The sequence below is a fragment of the Cladophialophora bantiana genome (genome assembly GCF_000835475.1).
Source record: "Cladophialophora bantiana CBS 173.52 unplaced genomic scaffold supercont1.21, whole genome shotgun sequence".
In the NCBI taxonomy this organism is placed as follows: domain Eukaryota; kingdom Fungi; phylum Ascomycota; class Eurotiomycetes; order Chaetothyriales; family Herpotrichiellaceae; genus Cladophialophora; species Cladophialophora bantiana.
The window spans coordinates 446,670-470,390 of NW_015971595.1; the positions used below are offsets into that span (position 1 = coordinate 446,670).

Below are 23,721 nucleotides of genomic sequence, written 5' to 3' on the forward strand. Positions count from 1 at the left end.
AGCGACAGAGACAGAGACAGCGACAGAGACAGAGACAGCGACAGAGACAGAGACAGCGACAGAGACAGAGACAGCGACAGAGACAGAGACAGCGATAGAGACAGAGATAGCGATAGAGACAGAGAGAGGGAGGAATTCAACTTAAGTAAGCTGCGGATCAACATGAGCTACAAACCCCTCTAAGTCCATATGTGGCTTGAGATTGTGTGTGGGAGTTGGGCACCAAAATGTGGTGAAATTAGATTTGAAGTGTAGGCTTAGAAAAGGCCATGAATGATTTGAAGAGCAGGACCTACGGGTTTCATGATGGGTTGGCAACATCCAATTTGCAAGGGTAGAAAGCGGTTCTACGGGATTTTGGAAAGAGGAGGACGCCCCGCGATGGAGAGGCACCTTGTCGAGGTGCAGGGTGTGAGTAGCAGCACCCCAGTTCGTCCAGGGACGGTGGAACCAAGACCTCTCCGACTGCTTAAACAAAAACTTTGACATTGACATGACAATGGGGAAAGGTAATTTCAATCCCTTGTTTGCTGGAAAGATCTGGCTCGCTTTGAGACAATCGATGAGAGAATGCGATCCTGACAACCCTCGTTCCTTTCCTCGGGGCCGTCACAGTACAGTTACAGTTCCCACAACCCGGGGAGGTAGCTCCGCAGGAGGTAAACCACGGTATGGTATTTGCACTGTAGGTGCTTGGCTATGGTAGCATGAAGAGCGGCTGAAAACAACAGGTCCCTCTTCCTTTCAACTCCGCTCGCTGATCCGCCAGCCCGCGTTGGCTGCGCGTCGAGCAAGGTGTTGTGCTCCAGCTCTCGACTTTCTTCGAGTCCAGCAACTAACCTGCGGCCATGTCTGGAGAGGTTCACCTAACAACTGGATTGGAAGTTGGAACAGCGAGGAGAACATTCTGCCTCTGGCAAGTATCCATTCGCGTTCCGGCCGGCCATACGAGAAACTACTGCATTTGGTTAACGTCATCCATTGCGTTGCGCTGCCGTCTATCTCGCTGACTGACTGACTGACGTCGAAGGCTAACAATATCTACATGAGAAGCAAGGATCAGAATTGGCAGCCTGATTTCCTTATCCACGTGACTCCCTGTTAGGGGTGTTCTAAAGGTATTTATACTCCAGTGGCGACTCCAGTGTTGCAGCTACGAGGGCGGAACAGCAATTTTCGGAGCAAAATCTCCAACGATGTATCTCCAGATATCTTCCTCCGGCGCTGTCGTCGTGCCCAACGTCATTGGAGGAGATGTCGTCTCTCTGCCCGAATCTCAGAATTTCCCGGTTATTCAAGGTTCGACCGGTAACGCCATTCATTGTGCCCAGAGCGCGACGGTCGACGTCGGAATCAAGGCTGTCGAGACCGCTGCCGAGGTCTTCAAGACGTGGAGGAAGACGCCGCTGTCTCGGCGCCGAGCGGTGCTGAACAAGGCTGCTGACATCCTGGAGACAAAGGCTGAAGAGTTGGCGAAGAGAGAGATCTCGGAGACTAGTTGTGATCCGCATTGGCCCGAGTTTGGAGTGACCTATGCGTCGAAGTTTGTGAGAGAGACGTCTGCCAATGTTTCAACCGTGCACGGGAGCATTCCTGATTCGGAGGTCTCTGGAACAACTTCATTGGTGTTCCGAGAGCCCGTTGGTGTCGTCCTTACTGTCATACCGTAAGTTCGATTTGCTCTTCAACCATCTGACATCCTCTTACTCACCGGGTGGCAGATGGAATGCTCCAATCATTCTAGCCTGCCGTGGCATTGCAGCTGCCCTCGCAGCAGGTTGTACCGTTGTCTTGTCTTCAAGGCCTCCGAACTATGTCCATGGACTCACCAGTTGGTACTTGAAGTCTTCACCGAAGAGGGACTTCCCGCTGGGGCATTGAACAAGATTCAATGTTCTCGTGCCGATGGCCCCGCTGTCACTGAAGCTATCATCAGCCATCTGGCTCTGAGAAAGGTCGAATTTATTGGTAGTGCCGCGGTTGGGAGGATTATAGGGAGTATTGCGGGTAGGCATCTAAAGCCTGTCCTGATGGAGTTGGGAGATCAAAGTCCAGTCATTATCCTTGAAGACGCAGATTTGAAGGCTGCTGCGGAGAATTGCGTTCGAGGAAGTATGTCCACCCTGCTGTTTCTGTGTATGATGAAGCATGTCTCACCAAGTCTGAGCGGTCGCCCACCACGGCCAGATCTGTTTCGGCACTGAACGAATCATCGTACATCAGAAGGTGGCCCAGGAATTTATCCAACTGCTCGTCGAGGCAACGGAAGCTGTGCCCTCGACTGGCCACGCCATCACGATAGAGGCGGCAAAACGCGCCCACGAAGAAGCCGTGGCTGATGATGCCAAGTATCTCGTCGGCACCGCCAAATACACGGGCCGAACCTCCCTTGAGCCTTCGATCTTGACGGACGTGAGATCAAAGTCTCGGCTCTCCCACGAAGAGTCCTTTGCTCTGTCTGCGACCTTGTATGTGGTCAACAGCGACGAAGAGGCGTTGGTACTGGCGAACAACACACCATATGGACTTTCCGCCTCGGTCTTTACAAGGAACCATGCGAAGGGACTGGCGGTGGCTAGAGACCTCGAATTCGGCCAGGTCCAGATCAACTCTCACACCATGTCTGTAAATGGTAAGCACTCTTCTATATATGTTCAGGTCGCTCACTCACGGTCAATGAAGTCTCAGCGGCACAGACAGGATTCAAGGGAAGTGGGTGGGGAAGCAATGGCGCTGCTTATGGCATCGGGGAATTCCTATTCAGCAAGCATGTTTCGCTGACTCTGTGAACATTGGGCGGCCATGTGGACAACTGAGGTAGGAGCAAGAACACACTCGGTTAAACTGTGTACCAAAAATGATTCTCTTGTTTACCGTACGACGAGCGACGAGGCGCATCAGGTGGTGCTCGGCTGACACAAAACGACCTGAATGCCCATTTGGAGGCAAGATGGCAAATTCGAGCATGCTTGCAGTGGTCAAGCTTGTCGGCGCTTGGTTAGCACCCCCCTTTTCAGGCAAGAGAGACGGGGCTCGGGATTCCCTTTAGGGGCGGGGGGACTCGGGCGGGTGAGGTTCTGGAACGGCTTCCTTTCCAAACTGGTATAGACTGTTGGCTATTGACCCACAGCCTTGCACCACATGGCGATTTCCAATGCGAGATCCAATTGAGTTTCTCATTCCTGCGCATTCAGCTCGCCACGAAAAGAAGAACGCTCGCACTTTGCACTTCCCAAATTGCTGGTCCATGTCGGCCAGCATCCCGGGACTGACGAAGGCCTATGTCCACAACTGCCTTTCCGATAACTGACGGGTGTGCCTCCAGATTCTCAGCAGCCTGCCCTGAGGCCATACGGTAGGTCTGAGATGGTTGTCTTGGTGGGTCTACCGCCTCTTCAAACACTTTGTAAATAGTCCTCAATCCCACCTTTTCATCCTCTTCATGTTCCTCTGAATCAGTCACTCTTTCAGAATTGTTTCGCACCTTTATCGTCGTTCCGCCCAATCATACTTTTCTTTCCTGGCCTTCTATCCACGAAAATGCTTGCCTTACGTTCCGTTCTTTCGCTTCTTCTTCTTCTCCTCCTGTCTGCTGCTCAGGCATGGACAAATGAATGGGACGTGGTAATTACACTGACAAAGACCAACACTCACACTGTCTGTCCTTGTGCGGAGTCAACGGAGACTGTTGACTGGCAAGATTGGGTATCGACGTGGTCAACATTTACGCACCCTACGATCCCTGCCACTCGTACAGACGGCCATCTTACATGGGGTGATTGGGAGTCGATCGGTGGCGCGGCTTCGGTGTCATCGAAGCCTACCTCACATTCGCGCACCACGAAAACGAGGACCAGGAGCCGTCCCCAGCCTCATTCCTCAAAGACTCACAGCAGTTCTCGGACGTCGGCTTTGAACCATGACCACAAGACGAGCAACTTCATAATCACGATACCTCCTTCGACTCATTCGACGTCCGCTCCGAGTACGAGCGAGAGCACAACCTTAAGCAGGCGTACGACCCTCGGGAAAGACCCTGCCTCAAGCACCAGTACGAGCTCGAGTAGCCCAAGTACTCATACTACATCGAACCCTCATCCAAGCTTTAGCAGCTATACAGCATCAGCAACCACCGACCCTGCGAGTGCTCCTACCACATCCAGCATCTACAGCAGTTCAACAAGTCCTCATACTACCTCTAGTGCTCGCAGCACGTCGACGACCACCCATACGGCCTCAGCAAGCACCGATCCTCTGCCGATTATTCGCACCGCCTCAACCAGCAGCCATACCACAACGAGTGTTCATACCTCCAGCACTGACACCACTTCAAGCACGACTTCGTCGGCTTCTCGCGTTGGCACTACTACATCGTTGGAACCATCTTCATCGGCGCCAACGTCCACGTTGTCTTCCACCCTGTCAACCACTTCGAGTACTGGTACCATATCTTCTTCTCCTGGTACCCCCCCGACATCTACGGCAGATCCCCAGACTACCTCGTCTCCAAGCACCACCTCCACGTCAAGATCCATTCAGTCGACGACCTCGGATCCTACCACGTCTACTTCTTCTGCGGGAACGACAACATCCTCGGTCCCATCTTCGACGAGTACGGCGACAAGCACGACTTCGACAACTTTAGATGCGCTCATAGCCACGTCCAGCTCCAGTACCAGCACTACCACCACGACAACGACAACGACAACGACAACTACAGTAAGTCTCAGTCCCTCACCTATGGCTTGACAGACCGTTAACTAACCCTTTCGTTTTCGTAGACCCAGAGTGCGTCGCCAACACCAAGTATGATCTGCGGCGTCATCGGCACGATAGGAGGCATGGCTTCACTACCAGGTTACCTCCCTTACACTCTCGCCGAATGTGCTGCGAATTGTCAATCGTATCCCGAAGGGATATCTTATTGTACCGCGTACATGGTCTGGGAGGCGGCCGCGGTGTGCTACCAGTTCCACGGCTCGACGCTCACGGCTGCCAACGTGGTACCTGGGAATAGCAATTACAAGGTCTATGATCGGAACTGTCCGATCGCGTCTTAGTCACCCACAGGCTGGTGCCATGTCATGTAGCAGATGGGAAGAAATCCATGCATGTGCGGGAACTGTTTTCCTGGTAGAATATGTCAGTCTGGGGCATGTACTTGGTAAAATCCCGATGCGATGTGGCCCAATTCAAGCGAGAGGCGAGTCGGGAGCAACAGGGGTTAAACATGACAGGATTTCCTTCTCCTTTTTCTTTGTGTCTTCGTAGCTGAGGTAATGTTTTCTCCGTCGGTTCCATTACAGCACCATGAAGCCTGAGCGGACTATTATCCATTTCGTTTTCTCTCCCTTTCTTCTCCAGTAGTTAAGCCCCTCACAAGCCACAGAGACGAAACAGGGTTTGGGTATCTGCACCGCCACCTTATCTACCCAGTACAAGCCCATCTCGCCAACTAGCGACGCCAATGACATCACATTGCGCCTGGGCGCGTGCAGACGACCAAGCAAGCAAGGTGCAGGGCAGAGCAGGCTTGGGCAGGGCAGGATTGAGGGTCGATGATCTCTGGCAAAACGACCAAGGAAGGACAAACAAGCAAGCAACCACGAGGGAAACATCTCATGGCATGGCCTTCCTTGCGTACCCGTCATTGGAGCGTGCCCCATCATCTGCCTCTTTGACGCGTGGACGTACTCATGTCTTTATCCCACCTAATTGGCCGTCAATGTCTGTGTCTGTCTATCAGTAAGTCTGGCGGGCTGGATTGATCTACGCCAATTTCGGGCGTAGTTTGTAATTACGATCGACATCTGAGCCAAGCAAGCAAGCAAGCAGAGGCTGGGGTATGAATCTTGGCCGATGGGCTCAGCACCTTCTGATATACCTACATACCTACCTACCTTGCTACCTTGCTATCCCTGGATCGCAACTTCCCACATATCTACGACGCGGGCCAGAAATTCTGAAGACACTCACTCCGCTACGAGCATCCAAGGCCGGCTGCAAACATAGATAAGTCAACAACACTGCATCGTTAGACTCCATGCCTCTTCGGTTATACATACCCATCCCCGTCTTCTTCTACGACTATTCTTTTTTCGAGAGTTCGAATATCAACAAGAATCAGGAAGGAATCTCGTGTCCATTTAGGCACGACTTTCTTTGCTACGCTGCAGTCCGATTCGGGAAGAACGATCAAGCTAAGCCTCCCCAACATCGCAAGAGCTTGCTTGTTCCACGAACCTCCTCGGACATCGACAGCTTTGAAGCAGGTCAAACGCAGGGCGAGGGTGAGGTGAACGGCGAACGCCCGCCGTCGCCTTCTTTCGCCACTAGCTAGCTGGTCATGGCCAGAGGAGACCGTTTGTCGAAGGGGCATCTGGGTGGGAATCATGCAAAGAAGCCCAGCCCACGACAACGCCAGCGCCAGCACCACCATGCCAAACAACATGCCTCCTCCTTGCACACATCTCGGCTGTCATCAAAAGCGTTCACAATCCTCTCTTTCTCCGCCGCCGGCCTCCTCCTGAGAGCACCATCGACCGTCCAAGCAGCCGACGACGTCACAATGCTCCCGCTGCGCGTCACCAACAACTGCAGAGAACCCATCTGGCCGGCGATCCTCACGCAGTCCGGCACCGGGCCCGCCAGCTCCGGCTTCCTGCTCGGCCCGGGCGCCACGAAGGCGCAGACTGTCGGCCTCGACTGGAAGGGACGCGTGTGGGCTCGTACGAATTGCAGTTTCCCCACGACGGCAGGATCGGGCTCGGGTCCGTCGAGCGGGCAGGGAGGCAGTCCGTGCCAGACGGGCGATTGTGGCATGTTTTTGCAGTGCCAGGGTGCGGTGAGTGGTTCGCTTCAACCTTTTTGCTTCCTCTCCGTCGTCACAGCTTTGGCGACCGAGCAAGTGTGTGTGATAAAATATTCTTTGAACAAGACTTGCTGATTTTGACATGGTGGCATTCAGGGACACGCACCGGCAACATTGGCTGAATTCACCATGTCGTCAAATACCAACCAATGCTTTTACGACATCTCGCTGGTCGACGGCTACAACATCCCCGTGGGCATCATTTCCCTACTTAGGGAGAGCGGGAACGCGAATCTGACCGATATCCCACCCAACCTCACAAACCCCGTTTGCATCGGAACCTCTTCCCTTCTCGCGCCCGTAGGCGACAGCCCAGACGCCGACTTCGGCACTAATTCCACCTATCCACTTCCCCTAGACCAGTCTGTTACTTCCTCCTTCGTGCAAGACTGGTGTCCATGGCCCCTCCAACTTACTCCACCCACGAAACCAGGCGACGGCGTCTATCCTTACCCCGATGACAGCATCCAGCGACCCATCTTCAACCCGTGCCTCAGCGCCTGTGCAAAGTGGAACAAGGCTAAGTACTGTTGTACCGGTAATCACGGAACACCCGCCACCTGCTCCCCTAGCCTGTACTCGCAGCAGGCGAAGAAGCTATGTCCGGACGCATACAGTTATGCGTATGACGACCAGACTTCCACGTTCATCATTCCTCAGGGTGGAGGCTTTGAGGTCGTATTCTGTCCTGCGGGTAGGAGTACAAAGATCTTGGCCACGTTTGGGGATCAGTTGAGGCAGCTGGCACAGACGGGGCATGTGACGAGGGATATTATCTCGATGGCGCAGAATGTCTCCTATATCAGGGAGAAGAGTACTGCTGAGCGAGTAGTCACTGGGCCGAGCGCGTTGCTGATTGTCTTGGTGGCATTGTTGCTGTCTTGGTTTGGGGAATTTGGAGCTTCGCGGTGAGTTGGAAGATGGACTAAGTGCGCGTTCTCTGCAGACGAGTTGGGTACGAAGTCCGCACGCGATATCTCGTCGCATTGTTGATACCCTCTGAACGCTCAAATGCACTTGAACTCTTGTTCAATCATCGCAGCCCTTTTTTTCCCCTCATCCTTTCTCGTCTGCTTTGCTGTTCCAGCTCCACCCTAGTGTCTTGTAATCCATCTCATAGCTCTTATTCTGCCACTGCAGGGTTGTCACACCAGGGATGACGGCCGAGCATGACCCGGGCCAGGGCGCATCCTCGCCTCCGTACAGCACGGCCCACAGAAGCCTCATGTCCCGCGTCGGGAGTTTCTGCATGAGCACCTTTGTCGCGGCCACTTGGATCTGCTTCTTGCGGTCTTCGTCGTACCGGGCGAAGATCAGTGCTTGTTGTTCGCTAAGGTAGCTGTCATGCTTGACCGGGTGCGCTTTCCAGCGTCCCGAAGGCGTCAGTGTCGAGAGTCGTGGGATACCTGCTCCGGGAGCGGATTGGGAAGGTGCAGGTTGGGCTTGACTTTGACCTTGGGCATGACTTTGAACCTGGGGCTGAACTTCGGCTTGTGATTGAGGTTGAGCTTGCGATTGGGCTGGGACTTGGGCTTGAGCGTCAACCTGTACTTTGACCTTACTCTGGCCTTGAACTTGAATTTGAGCTTGGGCCTGCACATTAACCTGTTGCTGGGCTTGAGCTTGCGATTGGGCCTGGGGTTGAGGCTTTACCTGACCATGAGCCGTAGCGTGGGCCTGAATTTGCGACCGAATTTGAGATAGAAACTCGGTTTGAGCCTGTGATTGGGTTTGTTGCACCTCGAGACCCATCCGAGCTTCACTCTGATGCGTTGTCTCAGGCAGAGTCTCATGCACAGTCTCATGCACAGTTGCACCCCTCTGCTGCTTGTCGAACTCCTTTGCTATACTCTTTGCAATATCTGCAATGTCGAAGGCTTCCAGCGCTCTGCGAGCATCCTCTACGTTCGTAGAAACCTCTCCCGAAAAACCAGACGATATGATCCCGTCCAATCGCGGTATTGAAATTTTGTCTTTGGACATGTCCATATATTTATCCGCGTTGTCCAACAATTTTCCGGGCACGGAGCTTGGGACAGAGTTCGAAGAAGACGAGAGTTTGCCGTTGACAGGTTCCGCTTCACTCTTACTTGCACCAGAACTGGCACCATCGTCGGCAACAGCTGCCATGGTGTTGCTTGCCTCCGCAGAACTTCGTTGTTTCGCCCAGGCCTTCATACGCTTGGGAGTAAAGTGATCTTCCAATGCCCTCCAGATATCTGACGCGATTTCAATTGGCTCAGCAATCTTCCATGCTTCGCTCCCTGGGACCAACGTTGACAGTATTAGAGCTTTCGCGCGGGCATTCTTGGTCCAGAAGTCGTCATCGATGCTTGGCTTGGGTAGAGTCAGAGGTATGTAAGGAGTCGTTTCTTCGGGAGTTGTAGGCGCCACAGACACAGCAGCTTTCGCCGGTCCAGATGGATGAGCAGGACTTTTGCCCTTCGACGCATTGGGTTTGGATTTCTTGTTGGGCATTATGTCTCTGTGTGTGCGAGGGTTACTTTTTTTGATGCTCCAAGGCAAGGAGGCGACCTTTGCTTGAATCGCCCCAGTGTCCTGGCATAGTTGGTTTTACAGCGACCGACAGGACGACCAGGACAGCGTTGAACAAGGAGTTTGGCCCATTCGATGGCACACGAGGCGGAGTTTGGAAGATTTTGGAAAATACGGTTGCAGGAAAAAATGCCTGGACGGGTGTAGTACAGCGGAGCATACAGATGTAAAGTGCATTTCTGAACCAGAGATTGACCAGAGCTGACCAGAGTTACCGGAGGAAAGAGAACTCGATCAAACACGGTGTCTTTTCTTCTCTTCTTTACCTATTTCTGATACTTGAGATCATCAACTTACCGAACGCATCTCAAACATATCTTCTAGTAAAGCTTCTGTTGGCATATCACTGTCCGCCTTCAAACTACGCGCCCGGTCTCGCCATTCCTCACCAACTCAGAGCGTGTACTTGAATCCCTCATGTCCCTCAATTGGCTTCTCCAGGGTCCCATCATCCACCTGGTTATTCTTCCTCCAGAAGTAGAACGAAGTGCAACAGACAGAGCCTAGTATATAGAGCTGCAGTGCTGCGGTAGTCCACAACCCGCTCCTATATGTCGGAGCTTCCTTTTGAGAGAAAGCGGTCGAGGCGATGATGCCGCCAATTGCTCCGAATCCGATCTGAAGAGCGCTACCGACACTGCGCTTGGACTGCATCCGAATATTGTTCGATTGATATGCAAGGATGGCGGGAACATTTCCTTGACAACCAGCAATACCAAGGAATAGGCCAAAATATCGAACTCCGTCAGCTCTGTGATAGGCGGTAATCATGAGCCCAACAATGATGATGAGTGCTTGAGCTATAATCACAGGGGCGCGCTTGTGGTATTTATCGCCGACCCAAGCGAATGACAAAGCACTGATCACTGCTGCGCCAACCGGAGGTGCAGATAGTAAGTTGGCAACTCCAGCAGTGTATCCCATACCCTGTCACAGGGTTAGCTCCACTTCCATGGAGAGGTCAGCATAAAGCATACCTGGATTATGACTGGGGTAAAATATGCAAATGCATAAGCTGGCATAGTCGTCGACATGAACATTGTCGCACTAGGAATTGTTAGAGGAATGGGAAGACGCGTGAGATGGGCTGGCATACAAAACCCAGAGTTTCCAGTCTTTGAGATGATGGCAGAACTTGGCCCATGTGAGAGGATCAGGAATAGCATCTCTTCGGTCATTCTCGATCCGTTGGACAACGAAGGCGGCTTGCTCATGGGTTAAGAGACCCTTTTTCTCAGCCTTGTCTGGAAAGTCGACAATAATGAACCATGCAATAACGGCAACGGTCACTGTCATCAGGCCTTCGATTATCTGTTCACTGTCAGCTATGAACACACGCCTGCGGTATCGTCTTACAAAAATCCACTGCCATCCCCGCAGACCACCAACACCCTCCATCTGCATCAGACCATATGCGAGAATATTTGAGAAGCCGCCGACGAGAACGGACAGAATATAGAAGAAGGCAAGGCTGGAGAGATTAAGACTTTACGCTTTCAATGAGGGGCGTTGAAACGTACCGCTTTTGGACCTCATATCGCACATACCAGCAACTGATCAAGTACACGCATCCCGGAAAGAACCCTTACAAGCACTCCATCAGTTCACTTCAAGCATGGGGAAAGGATTTCCTCACCTGCTTCGAAAAATCCAAGCAACGTACGGCAGACAGCGAGAGCCTCGTACGACTTGACGAATCCCTATCGTGTGTTAGGCACAAAGCACAGAGTGAGACCAAGGACGCCTCCTACTTGACCAATCATGACACATCCCCACGCAAAGGCAATGAATGAGAGCCAATTAGCACTTCCGACTCGACGGAGAATAATGTTTGACGGTAACTGCAAAGCGTTCAATTTGGACGCCTTTATATATACATGAAGATTTCTCACCTCGAACAAGAAGTACGGAGGAAAGAACACCACTAAGACGACAGTATATCGATTTCCAATCTCCAAGTGAAGGTCCTCTCCCATGCCGGCAACCCGTGCATTGGAAACCTGGTCGAGTCAGTGTTGACGGCACACCCAAGTGGAGGATTTGTCCTACGTTGACACGATCAATGAGGGCAATCGAGTACAAAGCGCCCAGGATCGGGAGAAGACGCAAATCAATCTTTCGAATCAGCTTACTTTCAGCGTGCTTGTCGTAATACGGCAGGTCTTCATTTGGGCTTTGTGGCTGCTCCTGGGTACTCAAATCCGACAAGTGGCCGGTTGTTTCATTGTATTTCTCATCTGTGGACGACATGATGTCTGGAACGATGTAGTTCAAACGCGAAAGGTGATCCCTGTGGAGATGTGCTGACTTACGTCTTATGCGCTCAGTTCCAACTCAAGCAGGGATATCTTGCACGAGTTGAAAGGTGGAAGACCTGGGCATTTATGGTTCTGGATGCATCATCTGTGCCCAGGCGTGGCAGACTCAGTGTGAGGAATCAATCCGCATGTCCAAGACCCTTGGCCGTTCTTGTCTGGTAGTGTGATGTGCTGTTCAAGCATGCTGTACGGTTTACCCCTCTCCATGGCAGCTTGGCCCTCACCATTCAGATGAGTTGCCGCGTTGGTGCCAAGCTTTTAGGGAAACATTTACCTGGTAAGATCCAGGACATGGTGAGGGTGTCACGCTACAGCAATAGCTAGCCGTCGCTGACTCGAAGCGAGCAAAAGAGCCTTCGCAATATACAGGCATACAGGACTATTTGTGTTGGCAACCTGACCAGATTGAGGCTCTTGGTCCGATTGACTAGTGGCTTGCCCGCGGGGAGGCTGGCTTGGCCGCCGTCTTACACAACGCTAGCCTTGCAGAATCTGGGGAATCACGCCGGGCTAGTGCGGCCTCTGGCAATGCAATCCTCTGCGCCAGCGCTCGAACAAACGGTGCAAGGTTGTCCCTTGTACTTTTGTCGGATTTCATCGTTTACCTCGGGATCCCAGAATCGGGTTGTCATTCCGTCCTATTAATCGACGAGCCTGCAAGAAACACGAGGAATCTTTGATCGGACATCATCTAAAGCTTTTCTCTGGCAAGGTGAGGGTAATGTTGTTCTGTTGCTCCCAACGGCCACGAGGCAAGTCAGGGGAATCTCAACAGGAACCTCTGAATTCCGGATCCTAAAGTCATCGCCATCCAACTTAACCTGAATGGGTATCATGATACTCATTCCTCCCGCCCGATCAAATCCGCGGCTTGAGCAGCAATGGCATAGGTCGCCACCTGAAGGGGGGCGCCAATTGGCAATGGAATCACGCTTGCATCCACGACTCGTAAGCCACTAACGCCCTTGACTCGTAGCTTCGTGTCCACTACGGACCCCATACTGGCTGTCCCCGCCGCATGGAAGAAAGAACGGGCTTCGGAATTCACCCGGGCATCGATTGCTTCATCAGAAGACGAAATGGTCAAGGCTTCGAATGGAGGCGGAGGATTCTCCGAATCGATCACGACAGACATCGAGTTGTGAACAGCATCGAGCAAGCGGCGAATGGCGTAACGCATAAGTGTGTGGTTGACACTTGTTGCGTTATAGTTGGGATCAATGACTGGAGGGTCTAGTGCTGAGGTGGAAGATATGCTGATGCTGCCGCGAGAGGTCGGAGACATGACTCCAACCACGGCGCCTATATGGTTTCCGTCAAATGGAGCATGCAGATTGGCAATAGGTGGGCCACCGGGTACGTATATCATTACTGATTCAAGGTGTGTCGACCGAGGTTCAAGAGACATGACATATTCGTCTTGATCCCGAGATCGATCGCTGGCCAAGTCTTTCTTCACAGCCTCCTCCAGAATAGACCTCGGAACCTTTTCAGTTACAATCCAATCCGCAGCAAGACCAGACTGGTATGCTGGGTCTGCCCAAGGACCGGCTGCGCCGCCCATGGCAAGACCCAATGAAGGGTCCTTGAGTCGGAAAGCAAATCCCACAAGAAGGTGGTCGTAAAAGTTTTGGCCGACTCCAGGTAAGTCGAGTCGTACTGGGATGTTCGCTTTCTTCAATTCTGCGGCTGGACCAATACCACTGAGCATGAGAAGTTGTGGCGTGCGAAAAGCCCCTCCCGAGAGGATGACTTCTTTTGATGCCAGAAAATGCCTGCCGTCATAGTGTTGTACTCCTTTAGTGGCCAGCTTCCCCTTTCGCTCCTCGAGAAGCACCTCTTGCGACAGTATTTCCGTCATGACTGTGATACCTGTCAAATCAAACGCTATGCTCGTCAGCTGCCTTCCCCCATCCTTCCAGCTCTCGACCATTTCTCTGACACCCTATGGGATCATCACTGTTGGCGTTTGCGATTTTATCCAGTCCAAGACCAAGCCATGCCTTCAACACTTGATCGCGCAATGGATATTTGCGGCTAGAGCTGCTCTCCGATACTGCTACAGTTGATATATAGTCTCTTTCAATCTTCTCGAAATAATGTAGGAGCCCGTTATAACTCCATCTCGAATCTCCCAGGAGTCCACCCCGTCGGTCATAGTCGAATTTCGATCCACGAGTCCAGGTGGCATAATTGGTTGCGCTACCGCCACCGAAGGCTTTCCCACCGGCTTCATATAGAAGTCGGTTGTCGAGGTGGGCTTGAGGTACAGTTTTATAATTCAAGTCAATGTCGGATCCGTGTGCGGCAAAACAGGCCAAAGGAGCCTGGGTTAGTGGGTGATTTGACATATCAGGGCCGGCTTCAATCAACAGAGCAGAGGGCGATGGTTTCGATTTCAACAGGAGAGAAGCGAGCATGCAGCCAGCAATGCCGCCACCCACTATAATATAGTCGAAGACGCCGTCGCAGAAGCCATTTGAGGAGGCTTGAGCAGCGCTACAAACCAGAATCGGATTTCGCGAGTTTATTTGGTCTGGGACACAATATGTCTGGGCTTCAGGCATGGAGTCGTCTCTTGCTATAGTCGTTAGCTGGCGATGATTGGGAGAGTATGGGATTCTTGCTGATGTCCCAAACAACGCTCTTATGAGACATCATCGAGGAGGTGTGCGGGAGCACTGGAGGACTAAAACCACATCTTCGCATGGTTTTAGAGGGCCTTGAAGCAAACCATATGCGAGATGAATAATGCTCATCACCCCGGTTCCTCCCAGCCAGCACAGGTGCAACATGTCCATGCGCAGGGGGCATTGGGAAAGGCTGGTGGCCCAGCCTTGGTCCCAACTAGCAAGCATGACTTGCCGATTTGGTGAGCATATCCGGAGACAGGGACAAGGTGAAGCAAGGATTGGATATATTTTGGACAGAATTGATGTGTTCCAGCACACAAATTTGGACTACCAAAGTCCAGTATCTCTTCACGTCCCTGTTCGGGTAATTTGGCTGGAAACGACCCGCCGCTCCTGTCCTGCCATACGAGGAGGGAGGTCTGTAGGGCTGAGGGTTTGAGGCTAGCCTCGAAGTTCAAGCAACATCCTGTTGCTGGGGTCCGAATCTGTCACAGGTTGTCTATCCTGTGCAGAGCCTGATCTGGCACGGCTGCTGGCTTGTTGCAGCCAACAGAGCTCATCCATCCTAGTTTATCCTAACCGAAGGTCTAAGGCTGGTAGGCACACTTGCACCCATTACGTGTATAAGGTGTACCGCGGGGGATGGCACCCTAACGTTACTAAGCAGACCCAGTGTTAGCCATCGCTGGTGGGCATCGATTGGGCTTTCTCGGACGCTGTCTCACTTCTCACAACGGTGCCGACAGTTATTATTCTTGACACTCGCCTATTCTATGCTTGAAGCATGTTGAAGCTGATCCCTTTTGGATTTATGTGGGCGACCAGGCCAAAGCCAAGAATGCAGATCGACACGTATCCCGAGATTGGTTCGAAGACAGAAACACGATACTATTGACTTTGGCAAAGGAAGAACTGCTACCCGAATTCCTGGAAGTGAATGAGGGCCCAGACTACTTGACCCTATCCAGGGGATCGGACAACGGATTCGTTAAGGTCGAGAAAAGGGATTCACGGATCCCGGACTGTCCTTTCTCAGACGTCCAGACCAACCTTTCAGATGCACGTGTGGTGGCACAATAAGTTCCACGCCTTGACAAAAAAAATTCGAACGGCCTTTCAGTCTTTTCAAGACCGCTGCTTAAGGGGCCCCCCTTCCTCAACCCCTTGCTCGAGGTGGCAGCTTGCGACCACGAATCGAAGTCCGTTAATAACCCCGATTCCGAAAACACACCTGGTGCCATTGTTAATCAGAAACAGCAAAGCTCGATTCAACGTCGGTCACTTGGTTACCAGTACCTGGATCTTCAGCGCAAATGTAGGAGCCCCGTCGTGGTGTTTTTGATCTTCTGCAGGTACGAAAAATCAGTAAATAGGAGCCAAATCTCTCAGAGATACTATGGCACATGTGAGACGACAGGCTATATACCCGAAAATTTCCAAAAGGAGAATCTGATCTTGAGAAATTGCACTGCTTGTGCATGGACGAGGCTTCGCCTACTCGCAATGGTCTTGGATGGTTGCTTCGGGCCACAGACGACTTCTACCATTCTGCGTCATCAACCCCAGGGCCAATTGGTCAAGACAATCTCAACTCGCGCGGTCTCTTTGCGGGATTCTTACTGTACTCCATCTAACCATATACGAGCTAATTATATCTCACCGAAGACATCGATCTTTCCGAACCCTTACGAGCGGCTGGCCTGCTCGTCGTTGCTGCCACTGCTTGAAAAACACACCAAAAGACCACTTATTGGAACGCCTCACTGCCGACTTGGCACTACAGCTTTCCGCTGACTCCTTTTACACTCTACGGTCCACAGGTTGTAGCCTCCAACATGTTGTGGATACACTTTGTGGGAACTCACGGATCCTCGACCTCTCAAAAGCATGTATTCTTCCTGCACGGCATTGCGCAACTGGCTCATCCATTCAACGTGGAGAATTGGGAGGCGGTTCGAGAACGATTGAAGCTGTTTCCCCATGTTGACAACGAGTTCGATGGCCCATTTGCAGAGTTTTGGAACTTGGCTATGTTGTTGTCGAGCTTGACTGCTTGACCACTTAGCGACGAGCTAGTCCTGTGTCGTGTTTCCGAGTGTCTTTTTAGCATCTACAAAACCCATGTGCAAGATCATATGGTTTTCTCATTTGTCCCTTCCTCGAGATTGGACACGGTTTCACCCCGATCATTGATAGGTTTCAATTTCAATTTTCTCCGTCTTTCAGCAATAGACAACTCCTATGGCGGCACCATAACCGTACCTACCCATATACCTCTGCTGACGAGATCATCTATCGAATTGGACAAATACCACACCATGAATCTTCGATACCTTCTGCTTCTACTGGTTCCATATCAATAGCGCAGCAGCACCAGTGCGTGCTACCGTGTACCGAGTCCCCTTCTCCAGCCCTTGCCCCCCTCGTCGCCCAGCGAACAACAATTTTCAAGCGGGAAGATCGAACTAGATACCTAGGTAGTTGAGTCTGGCTAGGTCCACGTACTTCGGAACGAGCGAGTCTTCTGGGGGAGCGGGTTTTTGAATGGGGTATAACCTAGGAGCTTGAACTCGTGCATGCAAAGGGGAGTCGCGTTGCCTGCTCCGTATTCCCATACTTGGTAGGTAGGCGGTACGCACTACTTAGGTTTGAATGGACCTCAGAACTGGGGCCTTTCTGCGACTGTAAGTAGATCGGTGACCGGTCCGGTGCTTCTTGAGTCAGCACCACTAAGCAGTGGCTTGTCCTCGTTTGCTAGCATCTGAGAGTGTGTGTAGTTGTAGGAGGACTACCTTTAGTGAAGTCGGGTCGAGGGGAGCCCCGAGTCCTTGGATCCTTGAGGCCTTGTACTCCACGCAATCTCTGCTTGGTTGAAGTTACTCTGAGCGATATGCCCGCAGCTAAACGGGGCACGATGCCGCCGAGCTTGTAAATAGCCTAGAGTTCCCGTCACAGTGTACTATGGCCCCTCGAATGAGAGTGCTGAAGAATGCTAGTAGTACGTGGTTTGTAGGGGGTTTCAGCCTTGCCGCCCTCTTGCTCGAGTCGCAGCAGCCGATCCGGATCAGGAGTCACGAGCTTTCGACGTCTGAACCGAGGATTTCTGCAAGAGCACATCTACAGATAATGGAGACGCCATTCTCAGACAGCGGCCGCCATGTTAGTCCAAATAAGCTGCTGATTCCTGTTGCATCGAGGTGGTTATTGTGCAACGTCTTGGGGCAGCGCAGTGGCACATCCCAACCCTAAAGTAAGTCTAGACGTGACCTAGTGATGCGGGATTCTGTCTAGTCTGAGGAAATGATGCATAGTTGTATATCTATGCCAATAACTTGGTGTTAGTTTTTGCATGTTTCTAGAATCGACTCCTGGCTCCCTTTGTGTTTTCTTATCTAGGGGAAAAAAAAAAGAAAGAACAAACAAGGCCTCAGTTCGGCAAACTACAGCTCTCAACGCAGAGACAAAAATGGACGATCAACTCAGCCCTGCATCAAACCGGATCTCCTCGTGTGAGCTCTCCGAACGGAGCATCGAGCGATTCATCTCTCAAGGAAGTCTCGCCATAACCCGCTGAATACAAGTCTCTCTCGCCTCCGTCTTGATCTCCCCGCTCGCATTGGACTTTAGTTTCATCCCTTGCGCATCGGTCCCGCTATCCACAGGGACTTCGGCGAGGAGCTTGAAGCCCAGTTTCTCATACGCGCGGATCCCCTGTGTTGTCGTCGTGTCGAGAATCACGGGCCGATCGGGGAACTCGGCAAAGTGCTGTTCGATCTTGTAGTTCAGCAGGGCCGACGCGTATCGCTTCCCGGCGTATTTGGGATTGCTCGCGATCATCTGGACGAAGCCGCATTCGTCCTCCTTGAACCCGTGGGGCGGCAAGTCCGGCAGCGTCCTTGTCCACATCTTGTGGATGTTCTCTTCGAAGACAAGCTGGATGCGGTAGAAACCCGTCAGGCCGTAGTGCCAGGGCAGCATGAGGCCCAGGAAGCCGGAGCGCCAGAGTTTGAGCAGATCGAACGTCCCCATTCGCTTCTTTGGAGGTAGCCAAAGCAAGACCGCTCCTATGTCGGGCTGCTTGGTGGTCGTCGCGTTGTTGGCGTCAGATTCAACCGCTGGCGGGTTAACCTCCGCGACCAGAACCAAGCCATCGAGTAACCTCGTCATGCTGATCAGGCTTCGATAAAAGCGGACCCTCGACTTCTGCAGGCTGTTCATATGTGGTTTGCTGGTGGGCGTGCCGATCATCACGGGCTCTAGGGGCCGTGACACGCCGTGGAACCAGTTGTGGTTCCTGCAAAGCGTCAGCTGGCTCATCACACACGCTGCTCCTTACGCTCAAAGCTCAAGGTCTTAGTGACAACTTACCAGAGGGGAAGAAATGCATTACACAGTATTCTAGACAGCATGTCATCCTCGTGTGGTTCCGCGGGCCGGAAAATAGGGGTCGCCTCTCTCTCAGGCGCTGCCGGAGTTTCACCAATCTGATCCTCGGCCATGTCTTCAACGCTATGCCCGGCAATAATGGAGCAGAGAGATATTCAATCGATTGAGGAGTTACAGGAGGGGATGAGAACGCTGCCTATCTTTAGAGTCGAGAGACGACATTTTTTGAGACATAAGCAACTTAGGCCTCCAGCTACTCATAAGATCGCTGCGAACACGGGAGTTAGATTGCATCCATCCAATTGGCCGAAGCCGCTAAACGAGAGAAATACGATAAACGGCGAGGCAACTTCAAAATCGACAAACACCACACCATGTTCCAGAGACTAGGCACCGGAAGCAGCTTGATGCCTACGTCTCCTGATCACATTATGTGGATGCCACTTCATTGTCGACGGTCAAGACGTGTATTTGGACGAAGACCCCAATCATATTGACATGTCAAATATCAGGAGATATTCCGGGCTTGCAACTCTCCTGACTAACAAGGCGCCCAGCTCGACTGAGTGGTCCCAGAGTGCATGTCAGGCACCACGAATACGACGTGTACGAAAGTGCCAAGGAAGACGATGAAAGAGCTGTAGCCATAGTTGCAAGAATAACTACCTTCCACTTATTGAGAGCATTCCCTCCAAGATCTTCGCCGGCGGATATCCAGAAAGCAATAGAGAACAGGATGATAGCCTTCTAATCTTCAACCCCTTTCAAGTGTAACAGCAGTTTGGCCCTGTTGGGCCAGCGTTGAAAGTATCGTACTGCCGCATATCCTCCTCCGTCATGGAAGGATCGATCGCGGCGTCAAAGCGCAAGAAGAAAGAAGCCGTGAGCAAGATGAGTTCCATCTCTGCCAAACTAGAAAGCCGCGATTCAGTCAGCTGCAATCAGTTCATGTCTCAAAGATGGTTTGGATGCTAATGAAACTACAAATCTCTAACAGTAATATCATCAAGGACAACAAGGATGAACTTACTTCAATCCAATACACCTCGGTCCGACGGAGAAAGGAGTGAACGCCAGCTTACGCTCCTCGTCACTTCCTTTAGAAAACCATCGGTCCGGATCGAATTTCTCCGCATCCGGGAATGCTGATGTCCACCGGTGGAGGGTGTAGTTTTGGGTGCCAACAATTGTCTACTCAAGACTTATTAACCGGGAAATGCGTCAAGAAATACCGAAAAGGAAACATACTCCTTTCGGGAGAGCATGGCCAGCCACTACGACATCCTCGACGGCTGCGCGCGGCAGTATGGCGATGACGGCGGGATATCGGCGGAGTGTTTCCTTGATCACGGCCTGAAGGTAGGCAAGACTGCTGCAGGTCTGACGTACGAGACGACACAGCGGCAATTAGCGAATCTGTTGTCTTTTGCACGACTCTTTGGAGAGTAGTGTCTGATGCGAAATCACATACCAAATTGTCAAGAACCACAGATCAATCCAAGAATGCCGTCTTCAGTTCCTGTTTCAGCTTGTGAACGATGTCCGGAGTGCGAAGACAGCCCCAAAGAACGTAGACAAAGGTGTTCGCCGTGCTCCCGCCGCCTCCAAACCTGTCCGTTCGATTATTTCGCCAACACTGACCGAAATTTGTCTTTTTATGACTGGCGTCGGAATGGTCTATCTTAGATGCCGCCCATACACTCCTCTGCTAGTTCTGAGTCGTTCAGCGGTCGTCCTAACTAAGCATCCTGGTTGTTGAGAACATTGCTGAGAAAGGGGGCCTTGGCCCCGTTGACACGAACTTTTGCCGACAATATTCATAGCAACCTGTAATCGAATGTTATTGGTCACATATCATAAGGAGTATTGAGATAGCGGGGAGGGAGAGGACGTACCTTTTTCCACGTCTGCACATCTCGAAAGTACTCACCCACTTGCTCGGGCAGATATGGTCCCCACTGTTCCTGCTCCACATCTTACAGTAGACCGTCTACTAGCACGCAGATCGAGAAATCGTGTTCAATCTCTGGTGGAGAAATTCAATGATATCGTGAGCCGTGACTACGCATACCTCGGACATCCGCAAGCCCATGTCTCGCAAGAGAGCCGTTCGGAAAATAGTCTGGTTGTCTTTCACCCGACCGAACTCTGTCCGCATGATGAGCAACAGAACCGGGCGTAGCAGGAGAATCCGTACATGTAAGAATCTAATGTAGTTAGAAGCATGTTTCGGCGAAAGGGGCGGAGGAGAAAGAGGAACCCGGGTGGACAACGTGCCGAACTTGAAGCACGTTGGCCTGTAAAGTAGTCCGTTCGCCGAACAGAGAAGACCACTGTCTCGGCCTCAAAAATGAGGGCAGATCACGTTGAAAGTCACTGAGACGCGAATCCAGCTCAATCACCTTGGTGAGATCAGGCACATTCGTCGGAGTAACATTTTGTCCTCGTGCACGCAATGGCGCCGCCACTCCGTCGTACAACGCCGACATAATATGCTCGAGGATTTCGAAGGGCTGCAACGAGTTGCGAGACAATTGCAAGGGGAAACGGAATCGATCCCGAGGTCTTGACCGTTTTCAGGCCCATCTCCTTCATCCGAAAGAGCAGGCATGGTGACGGGCGAGGGGTTCAGAATCATGAAAGAGCGGCCAAAGGTCACTGACACAAGCCTGCAAAATTCCAAAGGTCATTATTAATCACACGGATAGCACTTTCTTCGCATACCGATCCAGGGCCAGGCAGTAAGCCCAAATTCGCAATCTCAACTGGCGATTTATGTCAGTCTCAGCCGAAGCCTCCGCCGGCGTCGAGGGTGGTCCATAGCTCAAATGCAATCCGAGTCCCTGGGCGGCCCGAATGGCCAAGCCAACGACATTCCAGCATTGAGCGGCATGATTCGTCGATTGCAGGTAGATGCCCGTTAATACCAATGTCTGGACGGCTGAGAAGGAACTGGCATCCAAAGCATCCAGTGCCCGTAGCCGTCTGGGTCTTTGAAAGAAATCGTCAGAAGCCCGCGCTCTCTGGCCGGGCGAGAAGCCTTTGTTGATTGAGCTGCGGGATAGTCTCCAGTGTTGTTCTTCTAGAAACGCTGTCTGTAACTGCAGACAGTGGTTCAAAATGAGACGAACAGAAGTAATGGAATCACTGTTTGACTGTGACTCACTCACGGATCACGTGTAAGTGCATTGCTGACATACTCGAGAACATAAAAGCAACCGTTTGAGGCTACACTTGCGTTGATAGAACTGGTGTCATGGTACCAAGGTATTCGCGACAAGAGTGATGTGTTGAGGTGATTCCACAGAGCAGCCGGATTCCCTGCCCGGAAGAGGCAAGTGCAGGGCCCGGAGTCTAATTTGGCAATAAATCGGGTACTTTGGACCTAGTCGCTAGGTACGGAGTATCTCCTATTCCAGGGGGCCAGCGCAAGACAACTTCGCGGTTCCCAGATCTGGCGCATTGGGCTTGTTTTTGCTCTCCTGAAGCTTTTGTGAGGACCGGGTGCCCGATCAATCTCTCGTGGGCGGCAATGGCTTGGCCTCTTATACCACTGGGCCAGTTTGCCGTGTGAGAACAACACCAAATCCAAAAGCGAAGGCGGCGAACCACGATGGAGGACATTGCAGGTCGACCGGAAGAGTCTGGATCTGAGGCTCCTGTTGCGGAACAGAGTATGGGAGCCACCGTCGCTTGAGCCTTCAGATATTGACTTTGCAGACAGCATTTTCAAAGCTCGAATGGAGCAATTCAAATATTTTCCATTGAAACAAACAGATGGAACGCGGCGGTCCCCTCGACTTGCCAGTCCACGTGCATCCATTCTCTCCAAGTCGGCGAGCGTGTCTCCGTTGCCGAGAAAAAGGTCACGCATGCAGGAACAGGACCAGAACGAGGAGAATGATGAGAATACTGTCGAAGTTGAGGAGGATGGTCCAGCATCCGAGCCCTCGACGGCCGAAGCAAGATATACGGCGCTAAAGTTCAAGAAGAGAAGGAGCACAACTAAAGAGCGATCATCGCAGGATCCGCACAGTCCAGTCAACAACCTGGTGGACAGTCTACGGCCTGGTCTGACACTCGTATGCATCGGCCTCAACCCTGGCCTCATGACAGCCGCAACGGGCCATGCTTATGCTCACCCTTCTAATCGGTTCTGGCACCTACTTCATACTTCTGGCATTACGCCCAAGAAACATCTCCCATCCGAGACGAGAGATCTGATGGATCTTTACCAGATCGGCAATACGAATATATGTGCACGGCCTACCAGGAGTGGCGATGGTTTGAGTAAGCAGGAAATGGAGGAAGGGGCTGTCATTCTTGACAAGAAGATTGCGCTATATAAACCGGAGGCGGTGGTGATAGTTGGAAAAGGCATCTGGGAAGCTATCTGGATGGCTAAGAAAGGTCAAAAGAAGTTCAACGATCCGAACTTCCACTGGGGATGGCAAGACGAGGAGATGCAACTGGGCAGGGTCTGGGAAGACGGCCATCTCACGTGGCCTGGGGCAAAGACATTTGTGGCCACGTCTACAAGTGGGCTGGCGGCAACTCTGACTCCAGCAGAGAAACTGGCCATCTGGAAGCCGCTGGGCGACTGGATAACGTCAAGGCGCCAGGAATCCAGGGCTGGTTGAAGAATAGCTCAGCCTTGCACCAATACCAAGACATATACACCTTCTCTTTCCGCCAGATAGGGGCTTTGTCTCGGTGGGCAGTGTGAATCGCTCACCATTTTGTCTTATCATACCAGCCAACAGCCAAAGAGGTGACCGCCCAATCCAGGGGCCGTGCTGGCCGTGATATCAAATATTCACCGCCCCCAAGACAAGCATCGCCAAGACACGTCGGTGGTTGGATTTGCTGCTGTGATTGGCTCCTCGGCCGGGGGTGAAACCTGGCAGAATGACCCTCATCTGACCTCAAGCTACTCACTTTCACTTCAATTGAAAGA

General features: G+C 52.0%; 10 protein-coding genes across 10 annotated transcripts; 4 read left to right on the top strand and 6 right to left on the bottom strand.

The window, feature by feature from the left end:
- Window positions 1–1,196: 1,196 nt before the first annotated feature.
- Window positions 1,197–2,789, top strand: Z519_11273 (uncharacterized protein; the record flags this gene model as incomplete). Its single annotated transcript, XM_016768985.1, has 5 exons — window positions 1,197–1,666; window positions 1,722–1,785; window positions 1,833–2,112; window positions 2,168–2,632; window positions 2,659–2,789. 5 exons carry the CDS (start codon window positions 1,197–1,199, stop codon window positions 2,787–2,789), a joined length of 1,410 nt encoding a protein of 469 aa, XP_016614831.1.
- Window positions 2,790–3,540: 751 nt separating this feature from the next.
- Z519_11274 (uncharacterized protein) lies at window positions 3,541–5,060 on the top strand (the record flags this gene model as incomplete). The annotated part of the gene is made up of 2 exons (XM_016768986.1): window positions 3,541–4,719; window positions 4,782–5,060. 2 exons carry the CDS (start codon window positions 3,541–3,543, stop codon window positions 5,058–5,060), a joined length of 1,458 nt encoding a protein of 485 aa, XP_016614832.1.
- Window positions 5,061–6,568: 1,508 nt separating this feature from the next.
- Z519_11275 (uncharacterized protein) lies at window positions 6,569–7,783 on the top strand (the record flags this gene model as incomplete). Its single annotated transcript, XM_016768987.1, has 2 exons — window positions 6,569–6,844; window positions 6,968–7,783. 2 exons carry the CDS (start codon window positions 6,569–6,571, stop codon window positions 7,781–7,783), a joined length of 1,092 nt encoding a protein of 363 aa, XP_016614833.1.
- Window positions 7,784–7,927: 144 nt separating this feature from the next.
- Window positions 7,928–9,349, bottom strand: Z519_11276 (uncharacterized protein; the record flags this gene model as incomplete). Its single annotated transcript, XM_016768988.1, has 1 exon — window positions 7,928–9,349. The coding sequence occupies one exon, from the start codon at window positions 9,347–9,349 to the stop codon at window positions 7,928–7,930; it is 1,422 nt and encodes a 473-aa protein (XP_016614834.1).
- A 471-nt stretch (window positions 9,350–9,820) lies between these two features.
- Z519_11277 (uncharacterized protein) lies at window positions 9,821–11,677 on the bottom strand (the record flags this gene model as incomplete). Its single annotated transcript, XM_016768989.1, has 9 exons — window positions 9,821–10,354; window positions 10,405–10,474; window positions 10,524–10,738; window positions 10,784–10,898; window positions 10,948–11,011; window positions 11,064–11,127; window positions 11,179–11,268; window positions 11,320–11,427; window positions 11,477–11,677. 9 exons carry the CDS (start codon window positions 11,675–11,677, stop codon window positions 9,821–9,823), a joined length of 1,461 nt encoding a protein of 486 aa, XP_016614835.1.
- Window positions 11,678–12,586: 909 nt separating this feature from the next.
- On the bottom strand, window positions 12,587–13,606 carry Z519_11278 (uncharacterized protein; the record flags this gene model as incomplete). Its single annotated transcript, XM_016768990.1, has 1 exon — window positions 12,587–13,606. One exon carries the CDS (start codon window positions 13,604–13,606, stop codon window positions 12,587–12,589), a length of 1,020 nt encoding a protein of 339 aa, XP_016614836.1.
- Window positions 13,607–13,625: 19 nt separating this feature from the next.
- Window positions 13,626–14,312, bottom strand: Z519_11279 (uncharacterized protein; the record flags this gene model as incomplete). The annotated part of the gene is made up of 1 exon (XM_016768991.1): window positions 13,626–14,312. The coding sequence occupies one exon, from the start codon at window positions 14,310–14,312 to the stop codon at window positions 13,626–13,628; it is 687 nt and encodes a 228-aa protein (XP_016614837.1).
- Window positions 14,313–17,924: 3,612 nt separating this feature from the next.
- Z519_11280 (uncharacterized protein) lies at window positions 17,925–18,877 on the bottom strand (the record flags this gene model as incomplete). The annotated part of the gene is made up of 2 exons (XM_016768992.1): window positions 17,925–18,672; window positions 18,747–18,877. 2 exons carry the CDS (start codon window positions 18,875–18,877, stop codon window positions 17,925–17,927), a joined length of 879 nt encoding a protein of 292 aa, XP_016614838.1.
- A 651-nt stretch (window positions 18,878–19,528) lies between these two features.
- Window positions 19,529–20,922, bottom strand: Z519_11281 (uncharacterized protein; the record flags this gene model as incomplete). The annotated part of the gene is made up of 4 exons (XM_016768993.1): window positions 19,529–19,676; window positions 19,795–19,955; window positions 20,013–20,144; window positions 20,836–20,922. The coding sequence occupies 4 exons, from the start codon at window positions 20,920–20,922 to the stop codon at window positions 19,529–19,531; spliced, it is 528 nt and encodes a 175-aa protein (XP_016614839.1).
- A 1,455-nt stretch (window positions 20,923–22,377) lies between these two features.
- Z519_11282 (uncharacterized protein) lies at window positions 22,378–23,404 on the top strand (the record flags this gene model as incomplete). Its single annotated transcript, XM_016768994.1, has 2 exons — window positions 22,378–22,438; window positions 22,485–23,404. 2 exons carry the CDS (start codon window positions 22,378–22,380, stop codon window positions 23,402–23,404), a joined length of 981 nt encoding a protein of 326 aa, XP_016614840.1.
- Window positions 23,405–23,721: the final 317 nt, after the last annotated feature.